Here is a 16,690-nt window from a genome sequence, read left to right as displayed (position 1 = left end):
TATTGAACATTTTTCCAACTGTGATGGCAGTGTTGGGGAGGTTAACTTTGAATGACTTTAGTTCAATTATGTCATGTAAATGTGTGTGTCATGCCAGTAGAGGACAGAGGTGTATGTTATTGTGAGTCCCTATAACTCCACAGGGTAATAAATCAAGATGCTAAGATTAGGGAAGAGATTCTAGATATACTCATCTTGTATATAGAAAATACACTTTAGGACGGTTAATTCTCTAATAAAAGCTAGTTACTGCAGCTTAAAACGCCTCTTAAAAATAAGTTTGATTTAAATACTAAAAGTTCTAAATTATTATTATGGCATTTTCCAGAAAGTACGAATATAGTTAGATCAGAGAAGTATATTTAAAAAAAAATCTGAATTGCCTGGTGTAGTTAAGAGATGTTTTAGTGTAAGATTGGGCAGCGGGAGGTATGTTAAGGGTGGGATGATTTAGTGAGTTAATTAAGGTTAGCGAGAGAGGTATAGTGAGGAGGAGGTACTATAGTGGCTTTACAAGAATGTAATTACTATGCTATGTATCCTGACAATCACAGTATACCTTGTTGTATACATATAGATAAATAAATAAGTAAGTATAGGGGAAAGTTAGTGTGTTGTACACCTGTCATAATTGCCTGAGGCTTATCCAGGTGAGCACGCCACCAGGCCTGCCAGTTTCCGTGTTTCCCGAGTCACGATTCCCACAAGTTGCCAGACCTCCTCCGCCCTAGCTAACCTCCATAGATTTACCAAGCCGCTAAGTCCATCTCACTATTAACACTAGTCGAATCGTGGCGAGGCAGGTGCATGCGTGGTCAGGCCGCCAGAGTGGCTAATTGAGGCAAAAGATGAGATAGGTATGTCTGCGACTGCGTACTCGGTAAGGTTGCCAGCCATGGAAACCTAGAGTTCCCGGATGTTCGGGGTCGGCCAAGGGAGGAGGGTGAGATGTGTCCGCCGAGTTGAGCTCCTCCTCACCTAAATCTTCACCGCCACAAGCCTTCCTCGTGACGCGTTATGGGCACACAAGCCAGGACGAGGCAGTGACAGTGAAAACTTAGCGCGGGGGCGCGGCTGAGGCGGCCACACACACAAAGTAAGTGCCGGAGGGGGGTAAGCTTGACAAGAGAGCCACGTCCACTCTACCTCCTTCTTGTCAAAACATTCAAGGACAGACCCCTGGATAATACGGTGTTTCCTGCCCTCGTGGGCCCTAGTGCGGCCCCTGGTGCGGCTTCCCGGGGGCCACGAGGGTAGTGTAGGGTGGCACTAGTGCCCCACGGCGGGTTAGAGGCCAGGGGGAGTAGAGGTTAGTGAGAGAGAGAGAGAAGAGTGTGGGTAGTGGTGGTGGTGGCAGTGCCCTACCCACTTTTTATGCCCACTACTACTAGTGCCCTCCATGCCCCTCCCCTGCCTGCCCCTGCCTTGCCTTCTCCTCTAACTCACTCATATTCGCTCTATTTGCAACGCCAATTGCCAAAGTCTTAATCAATTTGGTACTTTTGCTGCATTCTTGGGGCACTGTCTTGAGACACTCGGACTTATAAGTGTGTGTGGCGGGTTTAAGTGTGTGGTGAGGTCAGTTTAAGTGTGTGTGTGTGTCGGCTTTAAGTGTGTCGAGTTTAAGTGTTGGGTTTAAGTGTATGTGTCTAGTTTAAGTTTAAGTGTGTCATGTTTAAGTGTGTGTGTTGGGATTAAGTGTGTCAGGTTTAAGTGTGTGTCGGGTTTAAGTGTGTGGTGAGGTCAGTTGTCACAGTGGTGGTAGTGGTGGAAAGTTGGGTCAAAGGTGTAGACTTCTGTGAGGTGTAAGGGGGGGAAGGGTCTTAACAGTTGTCAAGTGTGAGGGAGATGACACTAGAGTGGATCTTGAGATTATTGGGTCAAGTAATGGTGTACTTGTTTAATTAGGGGAGTTATTTTGGTGCCAGTACCTTGTGCAGTTACTGCTCGGCTTTGCCACGACAGTAAGCAATTAAAGCCAATAGTCGTGACCTTGTTTCAGTTTCGACTTGTTCTAACTTGGCCGAGTTTCTAGATGGAATAAGCTGTTGTAATTAATTGGTTAAGTTAGGTTGTTGCTTAAGCTTTACTTGGTTAGACTAGAAATAGAAATAAGTTTGGAATGAAGTAACTATCAGTTACACCTACTATTAGTCTGTTATTAATAACCTAATATAGACTAAATAAGTACAGTACAGTATAGATAAGATTTAGATTTTTTTAGATTTTTTTTTATTCAGGTAAAGGTACATACATTGAAGGTTGAGTTACAAACATAATGTTGGAATTTAAAAGATAGAGCTAGTACATACAATACCTAAAGCCACTACCTGTAGTGCACAGCGTTTCGGGCAACGCTACATATTTCCGGCATGTGGAATAAGGCCTCAAGCAGTACACTAATGACATTTGTAGCGTCTGCCTCAATGTTTTGACTACACGAGGCTCTAGGTCTCCTGCCAGTGTTAGGAGCCGATACCACCTTCACCAGCTTGTTCTTAGATTTGTCGAGTGAACAAATGCTTAAGGTTTGTTGCTAGAATTCCTGTTCGGGAAAATGCCGATTGGTTTGTTGTTAAAGATTTTACAGTATGTGCAGCACCATTGTGGCGTAAAGTGATGCTTAAAGTTTTGAATACATAAAGTACATTTATTGTTTTGAAATACTTGTGATGTGTAATTGAAGAGAACTTTGTGCAAGTGATGTTGAGAGCAGAGTAATTCAAGGAAAATATAGTTTTTGGTGCAGTGAAAACTCAGTTTTTAAAGAATAATATCGAAAGATGTGATCAGACGGCTCCGTGAAAGTGATGGTGGTGCTTACCCTTACATGTGGATGTTGGATGCCAGTGTGTGTGGTACGAACATGAAGAATCAAGAATAGAAGACTAGAATTGGATGGTCTTGAGAAATGTCTGTGATGTTAGGATAAGAGAGGAAGAAAATGAAAATGATATAAGATGATGTAGAGTGCAAAAGTTGGTATGCTACCAAATTAAGGAATGTGTACCGAGACCGGTTAGTGGCGTGGAACCAATTGTTAACGTGGTCAAGTGAACAAATCCACAAGGGCCGTGACGAGGATTCGAACCTACGTCCGAGAGCATCCCAGATGCTGCCTTAATGGACTGAGCTACGACATGATCAAGAGTTGAAACCAGAAGTTCTACTGAACTTGAATCCCGCAGCCTTGTTTATTTGATGCATCACGCTATTGTGATTTGTGTGTGTAAAGTGTTAAAACGTGGCGGTTTTGTGAGAAAGCGGAGATGTGGTAGGGGGACAAGGTAAGGTGGCTGCAGTGTGTCAAGAGGTTGTGTTTTGTTTAAATGACAAATCATGAGGAGCCTTGTATAGCTTAGCTCGTCTCGTGAAGTGATTGGGTGCTGCTGTGGCTGGATGATTGGCTGGAGTTTGAAGGTGGTGGTTTTCGTGTGATGCTGTGTAGTGTATAAGATGGTGAATGAACAGGTCTGTCTTCAAGATCTTTAGCCGTATTTTCCTTTTATGTTCCTCCACCTCTTGTTCTCCACCGAATCCTCTTGACTCCATGAAAGTCGGAAGTGTTGTAGTAGTAATTTGCAATAGTCTTATGAAAGACTAATTTGGTGTGCTCTTTATTTTTTTGTTTGATGATTGCTAAAAAATAATAAGACTAATATTAATCTTATTGGGGTATTACCCCTAATGAGCAAGGGGGCCTGACAGCTGAGTGGACAGTGCCCGGGGTTCGTAGTCCTAAGGGTCCGGGTTCGATACACGGCGGAGGCAGAAACCTCCGTTATCCACTCCTTATCCACAAGGGAAACCCCCCCCCCCCCTTATCCACAAGGGCCGTGATAAGGGTTTGAACCTATGCACGGGATGTTCCCAGCTGCACCTTAGTCAGCTGCGCCAGGACATGGTTGTCGTGGTGCAGTTGACTAAGACGCAGCTGGGAACATCCCCCTGCATAGCTTCGAACCCTCATCACGGCCCTTGTGGGTTTGCTACTTTGATATATCACGCTATTGTGATTTCTGTGTAGTCCATTCTTTTCTTTGGAAATGGGGCAACTGTGTTCTCATACTCAAACTTTTAAAAGTGGAGAGACGTCTCCATATTTATAGTTTTTTCTATGGGGGGGGGAAGTGGCACTTAAATCTGTTAATTCATCCTTTTTTGCACCTTCAAATTTGGTTTTAGTAGACTAACTAGGCTAACAGTAGACTAACAAGTTCTCCATTTGTGTTTGGCATTGGAACTTTTTACAATCCAGTTGTGTTCAGTAGTAATTTCATTCGGTCTTTGTCGCTATGGATAATGTGTCCGATTGCATAATTTATCTGCTTCAATCTCTGATGCTGTGATTTGATTTGCAGGTTCCTTTGGGCTTGTCAACATCTCATGTTTGTCTATCTTTGAGAGTCTACTTATGCTTTCTTCGCTATTCACAACTTGATTCTCTCTCCTCTCAACTAATTCTTGATGGTGAGTTGAGCCATAAACTGCATTGGCTGCAGCTGTAGCTTCTTTTTAGCTGCATCAGGTATTTTGGTGCAATTATTTTGCTTTGGTCTAGCCTTCATAAGAGACTTGGTCATGGACTGTGGACGTGGCAGAGGTTCTAGTGTACTTTGGTGCAAGTTTATGGATTAGGTTGCCATCTAATGTTAAAGAAGCATGATCATTGCAGTCCTTTGACAAAAGTGTTTTGGCAAAACTTTTATCAGACCAATTATCAGTACAGTATTAGAAATGATTGCAACTGGACACAAACAGCTCTTGGAATAAAACCGTATTCACTGAAGGATTTTGTACTGGGCTTTATTTTATGTTGTGAACCAAAAATCAGGTCAGGTTAACGGAAAGACTTCTTCGGCAACTGTGAGCTGCTACTTGTATCCTGTGGTGGCATATGAGCTTGCATGAGGTATCATTTGGCTACCAGTGAAAACTGACACCGACAACAAAAATCGGCATACCTCGCTTCACTCCATATCTCATAGTATATGAGTTAGCATGTAGAAATGCACAAAGCTACCGTGCATGTATAATGTGAATTGTAAACAAAAGTTAAGGTATTATATGCCTATGTATGAGAGTTTGGTGTTGAGAGCCAGAGGTACAATGGTCAGATGTGCCTTTTTTCACCACATTTGATAGTACAGTACAATGTTGCGCTTTAAGCTAGTACTGTACATATACTGTATAACATGAGTGATTACCTGTTTGCAGTTTACAGGATAAAGTTTCTGCTTTTGCATTTTTTCTATCATTATTCTTTGAACTTTTCACTTTTTTGGCATATTGCCTTATCCTACAATGTATTGCATCATCCATAACTATAGTGTACCCTTCAGATTCGGGACCTCCATATAATGGGTCTCCTTAAAATATGGATAAAATCTGCTAAACCTGATCTTCACCTCCAAGCTTCAGATTAGTTGGAAAGTACAGTACTGTACTATAATTTTCATTAGAAACATGATCGTGACTGGGGGAGGCAAGTGACTGGCCAAGAAGTATGGCATTGGTGCTAATACTCTTTCCAACATAAAACAGAAAATGAAGCAGATCATGGCTTTTGTAAATAAAAGGGAGAAAAGTGTTGGTATGAGTAGTGAGCAAAAAAACAATGGAAACTAAGTAAGAGGACTGGGATGACTGTGTTTACCAGTGGTAAATGTAGCAGCGTAGCCTAGGGCTGACTGATAGTGCATTCGACTCCCTCTACATAAATCTTTACATATGACTTGCACACACGTACACACCAGGGCGCTGGTGGCTGAATGGACAGCAGGCGGGACACATAATCCTGTGGGCCGGGGGTTCGATTCCTGGCGCCGGCGAGAAACAAAAATGGGCAGAATTACTTTCACCCTGATGCCCCCTGTTACCTAGCAGTAAATAAGTACCGTACCTGGGAGTTAGACAGCTGCTACGGGCTGCTTCCTGGGGGTGGGGGTATAGTTAGTAACAGTTGATTGATTGACAGTTGAGAGGCGGGCCAAAAGAGCAGAGCTCAACCCTCGCAAGCACAACTAAGTGAATACATGCATGCATGCATACATAAATACACACACTCACACACATGCATACAAACTCTGCAACACCTCACCCACCAGATTTTATTCATTCAAATTTGTGACTGTACTCTGCAACATTTTGAGAGCCACCTGTAGTTGATATCTCCTTCCTGTATTGTTGATATCTCCTTCCACTGGATTACTCTTCATATTCGTCATCCCTCTGGGGATTCCCTTTCCTTGAAAATGTTAGTTTGGTGGTTTAAGTGTGTATGCATACATGTACAGTACAAAGATTATGTTTGGGTTGATGAAAATGAGATACATAGCTTAAAACTTTAAATTAGGGTAAGGAAATTAACTTAGCATAGCTTTATATGTATTAATATTGGTTTTATCTTTTTGCAGATGGTGGAACAACACTTCTGCTTGCGGTGGAATAACTACCGCACAAACATAACAGCAGAGTTTGAGACCTTGAGGGAAGGGGAGCACTTTGTGGATGTTACCTTAGCTTGTGACGGTCAACAACTGAAGGCACACAAGGTTGTCCTCTCAGCGTGCAGTCCTTACTTCAAGGAGCTTCTACAGGTTGGTAGAAATGATATATGTATTTTCTGTTTTTTTGTTTATCAGGTATACATACTACTGGCTCTCACGTTATGTCATTATACATGTCTAGAGAATTATCCAGTACCCTGGTTGCTGGCACTTCTGGTATAGTTGGTCTTCCTCAACAAAATTTGTTCACTGACGAGCTGCGAATTAATTCATAAACTCAAATTGTTGTTACATGGTTGGAGATTCAATCATCAATACCCAAATAATCAAAGCAACACTTATTTAAAAGGAAAAATCACCATTCAAGGCTGTGTGTAATTTGTGAATGAATTAACACCATTGCCTCAGCATCTCTGCTCACGAGTTGTGTAGCTTATGCAAACACTCGGACCATTAGCATCCCAAACTATCATAATGCACTGCATTCCCTCTCCTACAACCCAAATTTTTTTTTATTAATTTATTCATTATCAGTAGGTCCCATTTTCATGAGCTGGAAGGCATCAGTTAGGAGAAAATGGGGGAAATAATATACTGTACACTATATACCTGCTTATTTGCTTGATGGGGTTCTGGGAATTCTTCTCCCCAAGCTCAGCCCGAGGCCAGGCTTGACTTGAGAGTTTGGTCCAACAAGCTGATGCTTGGATCGGCCTACAGGCCCACATAACCACCACAGCCCAGTTGGTCCGGCATTTCTTGAAGAAATCAATCTAGTTTTCTCTTGATGTTCTGGCAATATTTCTTATACTCGCTGGGAGGATGTTGAACAACTGTGGACCTCCTGATGTTTATAGAGTGTTCTCTGATTGTGCTTATGGCACCTCTGCTCTTCACTGGTTCTATTCTGCATTTGCTTCCATATAGTTCACTCCAGTGTGTTATTATTTTACTGTGTAGATTTGGGACCTGGTCCTCCAGTATTTTCTACGTGTATCTTATTTGATATCTCTCTCGTCTTCTTCCTAGGGAGTACGTTTGAAGAGCTTTGAGATGATCGCAATAATTTAGGTGCTTTATCATTTCTATGTATGCCGTATATGGTCTCTGAACTTTCTCTGTCGGCAATCTCTCCTGCTCTGAAGGAGAAAGTGAGTACTGAGCAGTACTCAAGATGGGACACAAGGGATTTGTTTAGTACAGTACAAAGATTATGATGGGATCCCTGGATTTGAAAGTTTTCGTAATCCATCCTATCATTTTTCTGGCTGACGCAATATTTGCTTGGTTATACTCCCTAAACGTTAGGTCGTCAGACATCATTATTCGCAAATCCTTTATCTGCTGCTTTTCTACTATGGGCAAATCTAATTGTGTTTTGCTGCCCAGTCGAAGTCTATCAATATCTGCTTGTAGTTTTTCAATGTCTTCAGCAGAGGTAATTTTCATGCTGATTTTGTGTCATCTGTAAAGGATGATATGAAGCTGTGACTTGTATTTTTGTCTATATGTGATATGAGAATAAGGAAAAGCAGTTGTGCAAGGACTGTACCCTGAGGCACAGAGCTTTTAATCGAGCTTGGACTCGAATTCATTTGCTTGACTGTTACTGTGTTCTGTTCGACAGAAAATTGAGTATCCACTGTCCTACTTTACCAGTTATTCCCATTGACCTCATTTTACGTGCTATCACTCCATGGTCACATTTATCGAATACATATATTACATAATGAGAATGAAGTGCAATGATGCACTAATCAATGAAAATAATAACCCACTTTTTGATTACATGAGGAAATGTAGACTGTACTGTATATATGAATCCCAACCCCAGGATTGAAATACAGAGGAGCCTCGATTAACGAATTTAATCCGTTTCGGCACTGAGCTCGTCATGTGAAACGCTCGTCTTGCGAAACGAATTTCCCCATTTAAAATAATGGAAATAAATTAATCCTTTCCACCCCCGAAAAACATCAATGAAATTTTATAATGTAGTTATAATACATGTAATTATTATAACTGTTTTGTTTTACCATTTTCAATTGCACTTTACCTTATGAAGAGTCATTGCTGGCTCGAGGGAGGCGATGGGGAGATGGGAAGGGGGAGAGGGGTTACGGTGTGGAAGGAGAATCCACCTCCGAGTCAGGCAATTTCCTTCTTGAAATCTACAGTAATTGTCTGTCTTCCTCCTGACAACAGTATCTTTAGCAAGCAGCAGCTTCGGCAACATTGTGGGTTACAAATTGTAGTCACAAAACCACAAAAACCCTACAAATAAGCGCAAATAAGTGCAAAGGGATACTTGTCCTGCGCGATAAAACAACAACACTGTCGTCGGAGGCATCCGAGAATTTGTGAGAACCAGTGGGAATGCTAGGAAGTACCACGTGGTTTTCTCGTTAATCAAGCAGAAGCTCGACAATGGAGACAAATTTTCTGTGAGTGGCTCGCTCGATACTTGAAATGCTTGTAGATGGGGCTGCTCGTCACACGGGATTCCTCAGTACTGATTACATTTCCTCATGTTTTCGAAATAGTGGGTTATTATTTTCATGTTGTATTATATATAAAGAAACACCACCACACTCCAGCAATCATCCACAGGAGCACCCCACAGCTTCATAAGACCTGATGTACAGTGCTTCTTGTGAATTGTTATATACAGTACATAATAAATACACTTACTGCTTCCCTACAAATTGCCTCCAACCAGACTTGTTTTTTCTGGAGGGGCCAAATGGCAACTTCTGTTGGTAGCTGCACTGAGATAGCAAGGCATTAAAAGCTTAGTGAAGACCAGAGGCCAAAACCTACCCCCCTTCCCCCCCCCCCCCCCCGCCCTCTGATACTTCTCAGAGGTGCCGAGAGCATGAGGGGGGGGGGGGAGGAATTCGTAATCGCCAAATAATCCACCCCATTCCCCCAGAAAGTAAAGAAACAAATCATACAAGTAGTACATGTGCCTTTGACTCCTCTGTGAAGTTCTGAGGTTGTGAGCATTCTGGGGTTTTATTGTTTAAGAAGTTCATTAGGGCTTCCAGTCTTAGGGCTTATCAGTCCAGCAACCAGGAGGCCTGGTCGACGACTGGGCCGCGGGGACGCTAAGCCCCGGAAGCACCTCAAGGTCAAGGTAACCTTCCATGATTATACATATGGCATCCCTGGTGATTGATTGAATGAAGATGATTAAGCCACCCAAGAGGTGGCACAGGCATGAATAGCCTGTAAGTCCTTGGTGATGCTCTTCAGTCATGTTTTTCTTTGGTGCTCCATTTGGTGTTGGTTCTTCTCGGAGAGTATCTTTAGTGCCTGGTTTACCTGCTTGGTCTTTACCTACAGACCCTGGTAAGCCACATGGATAGTGAGGATTATAATGGCTTGGCCCACCTGCTGGATACTTGCTAGATGGAGCTCTGGGAGTTCAACTCCCCAAGTCAAGGTCAGGGCCAGGCTTGACTTCGGAGATTGGTCCAACAGGCTGTTGCTTGGAGTGGCCTGGAGGCCCACATAACCACCACCAGCCCAGTTGGTCCTGCATTTCTTGAAGAAAACTAGATTTATCTTGAAAATATCTACATTTGTTCCGGTATGCTTGCATCGATCCCATGTTTGCATCTTGGGAGTATTAAGGATACCTGTTAGTATTGTTACATGCTTGGTCATTCCTCTACCTCTGCCATGCTGCCTATTGGGTGGCTGACTCTTCCACCTGGAGACCTGCAACTTGTTACATCATTGGGTATACATTCTTGCTGCGCCTCTCTTCAAGGATGAGGTTTTATAATTTGTTTTATGTCTTGTATTCATGAATTTATTAGGCAGCAGACACTCGGGAAATGGTTTCCTAGTGTTTGTTTTTGGTGTTTGGTGTCACTGGTTGTCCCAACATTGGCCCCACCCCCCTTGTGGTTGGGAATTGCATTGGGGAGCCTCATGTACTTCACTAATTCAAAGTTTACCCCTCTTTCTCCCTTCCCCTAGCCCCTCTGACATGGAGTCTGTGATGGGTGGTTCTAGTGTGTAGCTGGACCTTCTCTTGTGATTGCCCCTTCTGCAGTGGCGGCAGAAGTAGTTATGCAAATACTTTCTAGCTAGAACTATTTCTCGGAAGGCATAGTTTCTTCCCACAGATAACATGCTGTTCAATCCACAGCATTAAGTGCAGATCATGGCTCTAACCCCAAAGTTTTTGTTTCTTGGTGCTTTCACGGCTGGGAGGAGCCAGAAGAGGGTCTGTGGATGCCCCATTTCCAGCTTGATTGTTTGCCTTCGGTCCGACATTTGTTGGCATCTCGCTCTTTTCACATTTGTCTTTGACAGGGCATGCGTATATATATTTACATCACGTTTGCAACCCTGTTGAGATTGTCAATCCCATTCCTCGCCCTTGCTTGCAGCTTCCTGTCTTTTTGGGGGTTGAAGTATTACTTGTAGCCTCCAACTGCACTTGTCCTAGTGTTGCTTGTGTCGTGTCACTTTTTCCGACTTGGGGAAAGGTGCTTACTTATCGGTGACTACAGGGGAGTAAAATCTGGCTTTTTATGCCCCACCTTCTAGTTATTTATATATCTGATGTGCTTATTACTTTTTGCAGCATTAACAGTTTCATCATATTTTTTCTTCAAGTTGTGGATGGACTTGGCTTAGACACCCTCTTCCTTCAGTGCATTCCACATGCCAATCACTTGTACAGTACAGGCAATGAGAACTTCCTACAGTTCTTTGACTCGATAGCATGTCCAGCTTCCACTGATGCTCCCTTGTCCCGCCTCTTATTAATTTAACCTTTAGACAGCGGTTATTGGCAATTGTTGATTCACAGAGTAATGCGGTTATCAACATAAGAAGATTTAAACAATTATTGTCTGGATTTTACATGTATGTTGCACATATGGATATAAAAGCTCTCTGGATGTAAATAAAGAAAAATAAGTAATAAAACAATCTGTGAAACATGGAAGGATGAAACGTGAAGCGTTGGCAAAGTGGAGATCGGGGAAAAAATGGAATTCTAACGAGTATTTTCATTTTGGGCACCACATGCGTCCCCGCCGGACATCTGCAGTTATTTGTGGACATCAACTTCGTCCCCGGAGGAAGAAAGCGTTAAGATGTGGTGTGCCCCTCTTATAAAATTTACCATCTTCAAATGTTCTACAATCCTTTTTCTGATGACCTTTTTAGAATCTTTCTTGGAAAAGCATGTTAATGACCCTGGTCTGCAATCAGGGCTCCAGAAGCTGTCTCTTAATTATCTGCAGTTTGGTTACATTGTTGGCGAGCAGGGGACTGGGTTTTCCTTATGGAAGTTATGGTTCTGTTTCTGGCCTGCTCCGATGACTATCTGGTTTGGGCTCACAACTAGTCTGCATGTCTGCAAAATAGGGATTTGTTTCTTTTGCAGCTCACCCGGTTTGTGTTCCTGGTGACTTGGCAGAGGTCTCATTTTGATTCCATTGTGTGTTCTGGTCAAATTTGGATTCTATGCTGCTGGCAGCTCTGCTCCATCTGCAAGCATTCTTCCATCTGGTATTGGTTTTTACCGCAAGTTCAGTGACATTTTATATAGTTGTTTTGCAGGAGCCTGATCCTTTGATCCTTACCTGTGTGGTATATCCTATTGGCAGAATATGGCTCCAGGCACTTTACTCTTTCCTTCGGTACCACCCCATTCACCACTGCCAGGTCTGTTGGGCGTGTGCTCGCCCTTCATCTGGGATTAGTTTTGAGGCACCCTCCTCCTGCATCATTCGACCTTGTACTGAATTCCTTGGCCCTAGTTTAAGGTTTTTTGGCCAGTAGTAGATCAGCCAGTGTCATAGGTGGGTCCTCTGTTGGACGTATAGTATGGTACGCACGTTTGTGGCAAGCTCTGCAGCATGGCCATCTCCTGGGTTCCATTATCCAGCACTACTCTGTTTGTTCCCTGGTAGCTCATTGTCTGAATTATGGAGGATCTCTTTGGATTTTTCCTCCGTGAAGTTGGTCTGTGTGTAGCTCTTCTGGTGTCTCGGGGTTTCACTCTCTATGTAGTTCATGTGTAGGATGTGTCCAATGTTCTTGCTGATGGTCTTTCCTTTCCATTCTATTCCCATGATTTCTGTGTAGTAGATTGTTGATGATGTGTCCTTCTGGTGGCTCTGTGACATGTTCGGGATCTCTGCGGTGGGCCTTTTCATGTCGGCACTTGACCAGCAGCTTCTGTCTTACGTGGTGTTACCCACTCAGCTACTTGAAAGTTGCTCATGCGACTTTCTCCCCTTGAAACTAAAAACTTGAATTTCTCAAAAATGCTGCAACTCGCAGCCTTCCCATAAATAAAATGTTCTCCAGGCTATCTAGGATGTACAAAGGTGGTAGGAAAATGACTTAAAGCCGGAAAGGTAGCACATAAGACGGCAATCGTAACAGTAGGTAAACTGGAGGTAGTGTGAGGTTTTGCCACCTGGTGACAACAGGGCGCTGAAAGTGTGGGTTGCGATTGGCTGACAAGGGGAAACAGAGTTTGTATTGATGTTACTGGTACAGTAATCTGTAATTCAGTACTTGAATTTGTAGATATAATTATGGGCCTCTGTTATTGATGGCTATACTAACGCTAGCCTGTATACCATGCCTTGCAGGTTCCTTGCAATGGTTGCAAGGATCAAAGTGCCCGCTGCTCGGCTGGGTTGCATTATTTAATATATTTGGTAATTCTGTGTTAATCTGTTTTGTAATGTTAGATGTTGAACTATCTACATTGTTGTCTTTGTTTTTATTACTGCATTTGTTCTTTGGTGGAAATTTAATGTTGGTAATTTTGTTCTTTACAGGGAAATCCATGTACACACCCGATCATAATATTACGTGATGTGGCATATACACACATGAGAAGTTTACTAGAATTCATGTATGCGGGGGAGGTTAACATCTCTCAAGTTCAGTTGGGTGCCTTCCTACACACTGCCGAGGCTCTTAAGATCAGAGGCTTGGCAGAATCATCCGACGACCGTAAAGACCATGTGAGTTGCTCCACATGCTTGGTTTTTGCCATTGTATTTTAATTTGAGTTGGCAGCTAACTTTCACGAGATAAAATTGTTGGTTATGTCTTTTTGATAGAAAGGAATAGGAGATGGACTATATATTACATTATATAAATAGATGGTACAGTATACTGTATATAATTTGTATACTAATAATTTGCTTATCCTTTTTCAGGGAGGATTGAACAGCATATCTCCTTTGTCAGCATTGAAGTCCTCATTAAGTGGACTAGGAAATATAGCAATGGGTGGAATACCTGCACCTTCCATTTTAGAAAGGCCCCTTGTGCCTCAGTTGTTACCGCACCATACAGACAAGCAAGGGAACCACCTCACCACGCAACTCCACTTACCCCCTCATTTGGTGCCTCCTCCCCTTTCCTTGGCAGGCGGTACCCTCCCGACACCACCTCAAGGGGTGACTGGTGGCCCTCCAAGCAGCAGCAGCAGCAGTAGTAGTAACAGCACTAACTGCAGTGCCACAGGCATTCCTCAAGGGCCTCTACCCCTCACAGTGGTATCTCAAGCCAGTGAAAGACCCCCACGCTTGGAAGCACCCGAACGCACCCCTTCCCCACCCCCTCCCTTGCCACCCTGCAAACGGCTTCGTTTAGAAAGGATGGCCATGTTAGATCCTCCTCCTGAAAAGAACAACCATGGAGAGACTACCAATGGCACAGCCTCCTCTACTATAACCACCACCCCAACCACCATGCCTGCCGATGAAGTCATTCATACTGTGCCCAAGGTAAATTCATAAAAAGATTTATTTATTCATAAGAAAGTTTAATTTATGTAATTATTGAAAGATTCCAAAATATTCGTGGAGTATTACAAATGATACAGCCAAAATTCTATAACCTTGATTAGCAAATGGCCAAATTGGTTCTTTATAGGGTATAAAATAGAAACTTACCAGGATGGATTCACAAGTCACATTTGTTTTATTTCATGTGTTTAGATGGGGTTACATATCAATCCTCCAGTGTACGATTAAAAAATTTGAGCGAGTAAATAATGCTTCAGGTTTCCAAATACTATAACTATACACTTAGAGTATTAACTCTGCCAGTGTTAATACTGGCAGTGGTCTGGCAGTATTAACAAGTTATATACATGAATATTTGAATAATAATAATGTGTGTATCCTTTGCAGGTATGTTCCAGCGTTGAGCTTAATGTTTTGGGAGGCATTAAGGTAAGAAATGTATTTTTCATTTTAGAAAAAAAGGCAAAAGAAATATAATTTCCTTCTAGGGAAGGAGAGCATTAGAAAGGCCTTCAAGCAGCTTTATAAAAATGTATACATCTAGTTTTGTACATACTAGTACCTTGTTCGGATGGTTGTTGTGGGTGGGTGGGTGTGTAATTACCTAAGTGTAGTTACAGGATGAGAGCTACGCTCGTGGTGTCCCGTCTTCCCAGCACTCATTGTCATATAACGCTTTGAAACTACTGACGGTCCTTGACCTCCACCACCTTCTCACCTAACTTGTTCCAACCGTCTACCACTCTTTGCTTAAGTGAATTTTCTTGTATTTCTTCGGCATCTGTGTTTAGCTAGTTTAAGAAAAAGAGGTCATAGATTTAAAGTTCCTGGTCTCGGGAAATCTTCCCTATCGATTTTATCAATTCCTGTTACTATTTTGTATGTAGTGATCATATCACCTCTTTTTCTTCTGTCTTCTAGTTTTGGCATATTTAATACCTCTAACCTCTCCTCGTAGCTTGTGTGTGTGTGTGTGTGTACTCACCTAGTTGTGTCTGCAGGATCGAGCATTGACTCTTGGATCCCGCGCGTGTGTGTGTGTGTGTGTGTGTGTGTGTGTGTGTAATTACCTAAGTAATTACCTAAGTGTAGTTACAGGATGAGAGCTACGCTCGTGGTGTCCCGTCTTCCCAGCACTCTTTGTCATATAACGCTTTGAAACTACTGACGGTCTTGGCCTCCACCACCTTCTCACTTAACTTGTTCCAACCGTCTACCACTCTATTTGCGAAGGTGAATTTTCTTATATTTCTTCGGCATCTGTGTTTAGCTAGTTTAAATCTATGACCTCTTGTTCTTGAAGTGCCAGGTCTCGGGAATCCTTCCCTGTCGATTTTATCAATTCCTGTTACTATTTGTACGTAGTGATCATATCACCTCTTTTTCTTCTGTCTTCTAGTTTTGGCATGTTTAATGCTTCCAACCTCTCCTCGTAGCTCTTGCCCTTCAGTTCTGGGAGCCACTTCGTAGCATGTCTTTGCACCTTTTCCAGTTTGTTGATGTGCTTCTTAAGATATGGGCACCACACAACAACTGCATATTCTAGCTTTGGCCTAACAAAAGTCATGAACAATTTCTTTAGTATATCGCCATCCATGTATTTAAATGCAATTCTGAAGTTAGAAAGCATCGCATAGGCTCCTTGCACAATATTCTTTATGTGGTCCTCAGGTGATAGTTTTCTATCTAGAACCACCCCTAGATCTCTTTCTTAATCAGAATTCTTTAAAGATTTCTCACATAATATATAGGTTGTATGGGGTCTATGTTCTCCTATTCCACATTCCATAACATGACATTATTAACATTAAATTCCATTTGCCAGGTGGTGCTCCATATACTTATTTTGTCCAGGTCTTCTTGAAGGGCATGACAATCATCTAAATTTCTTATCCTTCCTATTATCTTAGCATCATCAGCAAACATGTTCATATAATTCTGTATACCAACTGTAGATCATTTATGTACACAATAAACATCACTGGTGCAAGAACTGAACCCTGTGGTACTCCACTTGTGACATTTCTCCATTCCGATACATTGCCTCTGATTACTGCCCTCATTTTTCTATCAGTCAGAAAATTTTTCATCCATGATAGAAGCTTACCTGTCACCCCTCCAATATTTTCCAGTTTCCAGAACAACCTCTTATGTGGAACTCTGTCGAAAGCCTTTTTAGGTCCAGATAGATGCAGTCAACCCAGCCATCTCTTTCCTGTAATATCTCTGTGGCCCGATCATAGAAACTGAGTAAATTCGATACACAGGATCTTCCTGATCGAAAACCATACTGTCTGTCTGATATTATATCATTTCTCTCCAGGTGTTCTACCCATTTAGTTTTGATTAGCTTTTCCAATACTTTCACTATTACACTTG

General features: G+C 42.3%; 1 protein-coding gene across 1 annotated transcript in view; it reads left to right on the top strand.

The window, feature by feature from the left end:
- LOC123756556 (protein bric-a-brac 2) overlaps positions 1–14,290 on the top strand; it is a gene marked incomplete at its 3' end in the record, with an annotated part of 92,066 nt that extends 77,776 nt beyond the window's left edge. Inside the window, 3 exon segments of the mRNA XM_045739806.2 lie at positions 6,417–6,599; positions 13,331–13,519; positions 13,718–14,290. Coding sequence (XP_045595762.2) covers positions 6,417–6,599; positions 13,331–13,519; positions 13,718–14,290 — 945 coding nt within the window.
- Between the last annotated feature and the right edge of the window lie 2,400 nt (positions 14,291–16,690).

The sequence above is a fragment of the Procambarus clarkii genome, chromosome 25 (assembly GCF_040958095.1).
Source record: "Procambarus clarkii isolate CNS0578487 chromosome 25, FALCON_Pclarkii_2.0, whole genome shotgun sequence".
Taxonomy (NCBI): Eukaryota; Metazoa; Arthropoda; class Malacostraca; order Decapoda; family Cambaridae; genus Procambarus; species Procambarus clarkii.
Note: the sequence above shows the minus strand (reverse complement) of the source record. Positions and strands in the feature narration are given on the sequence as shown.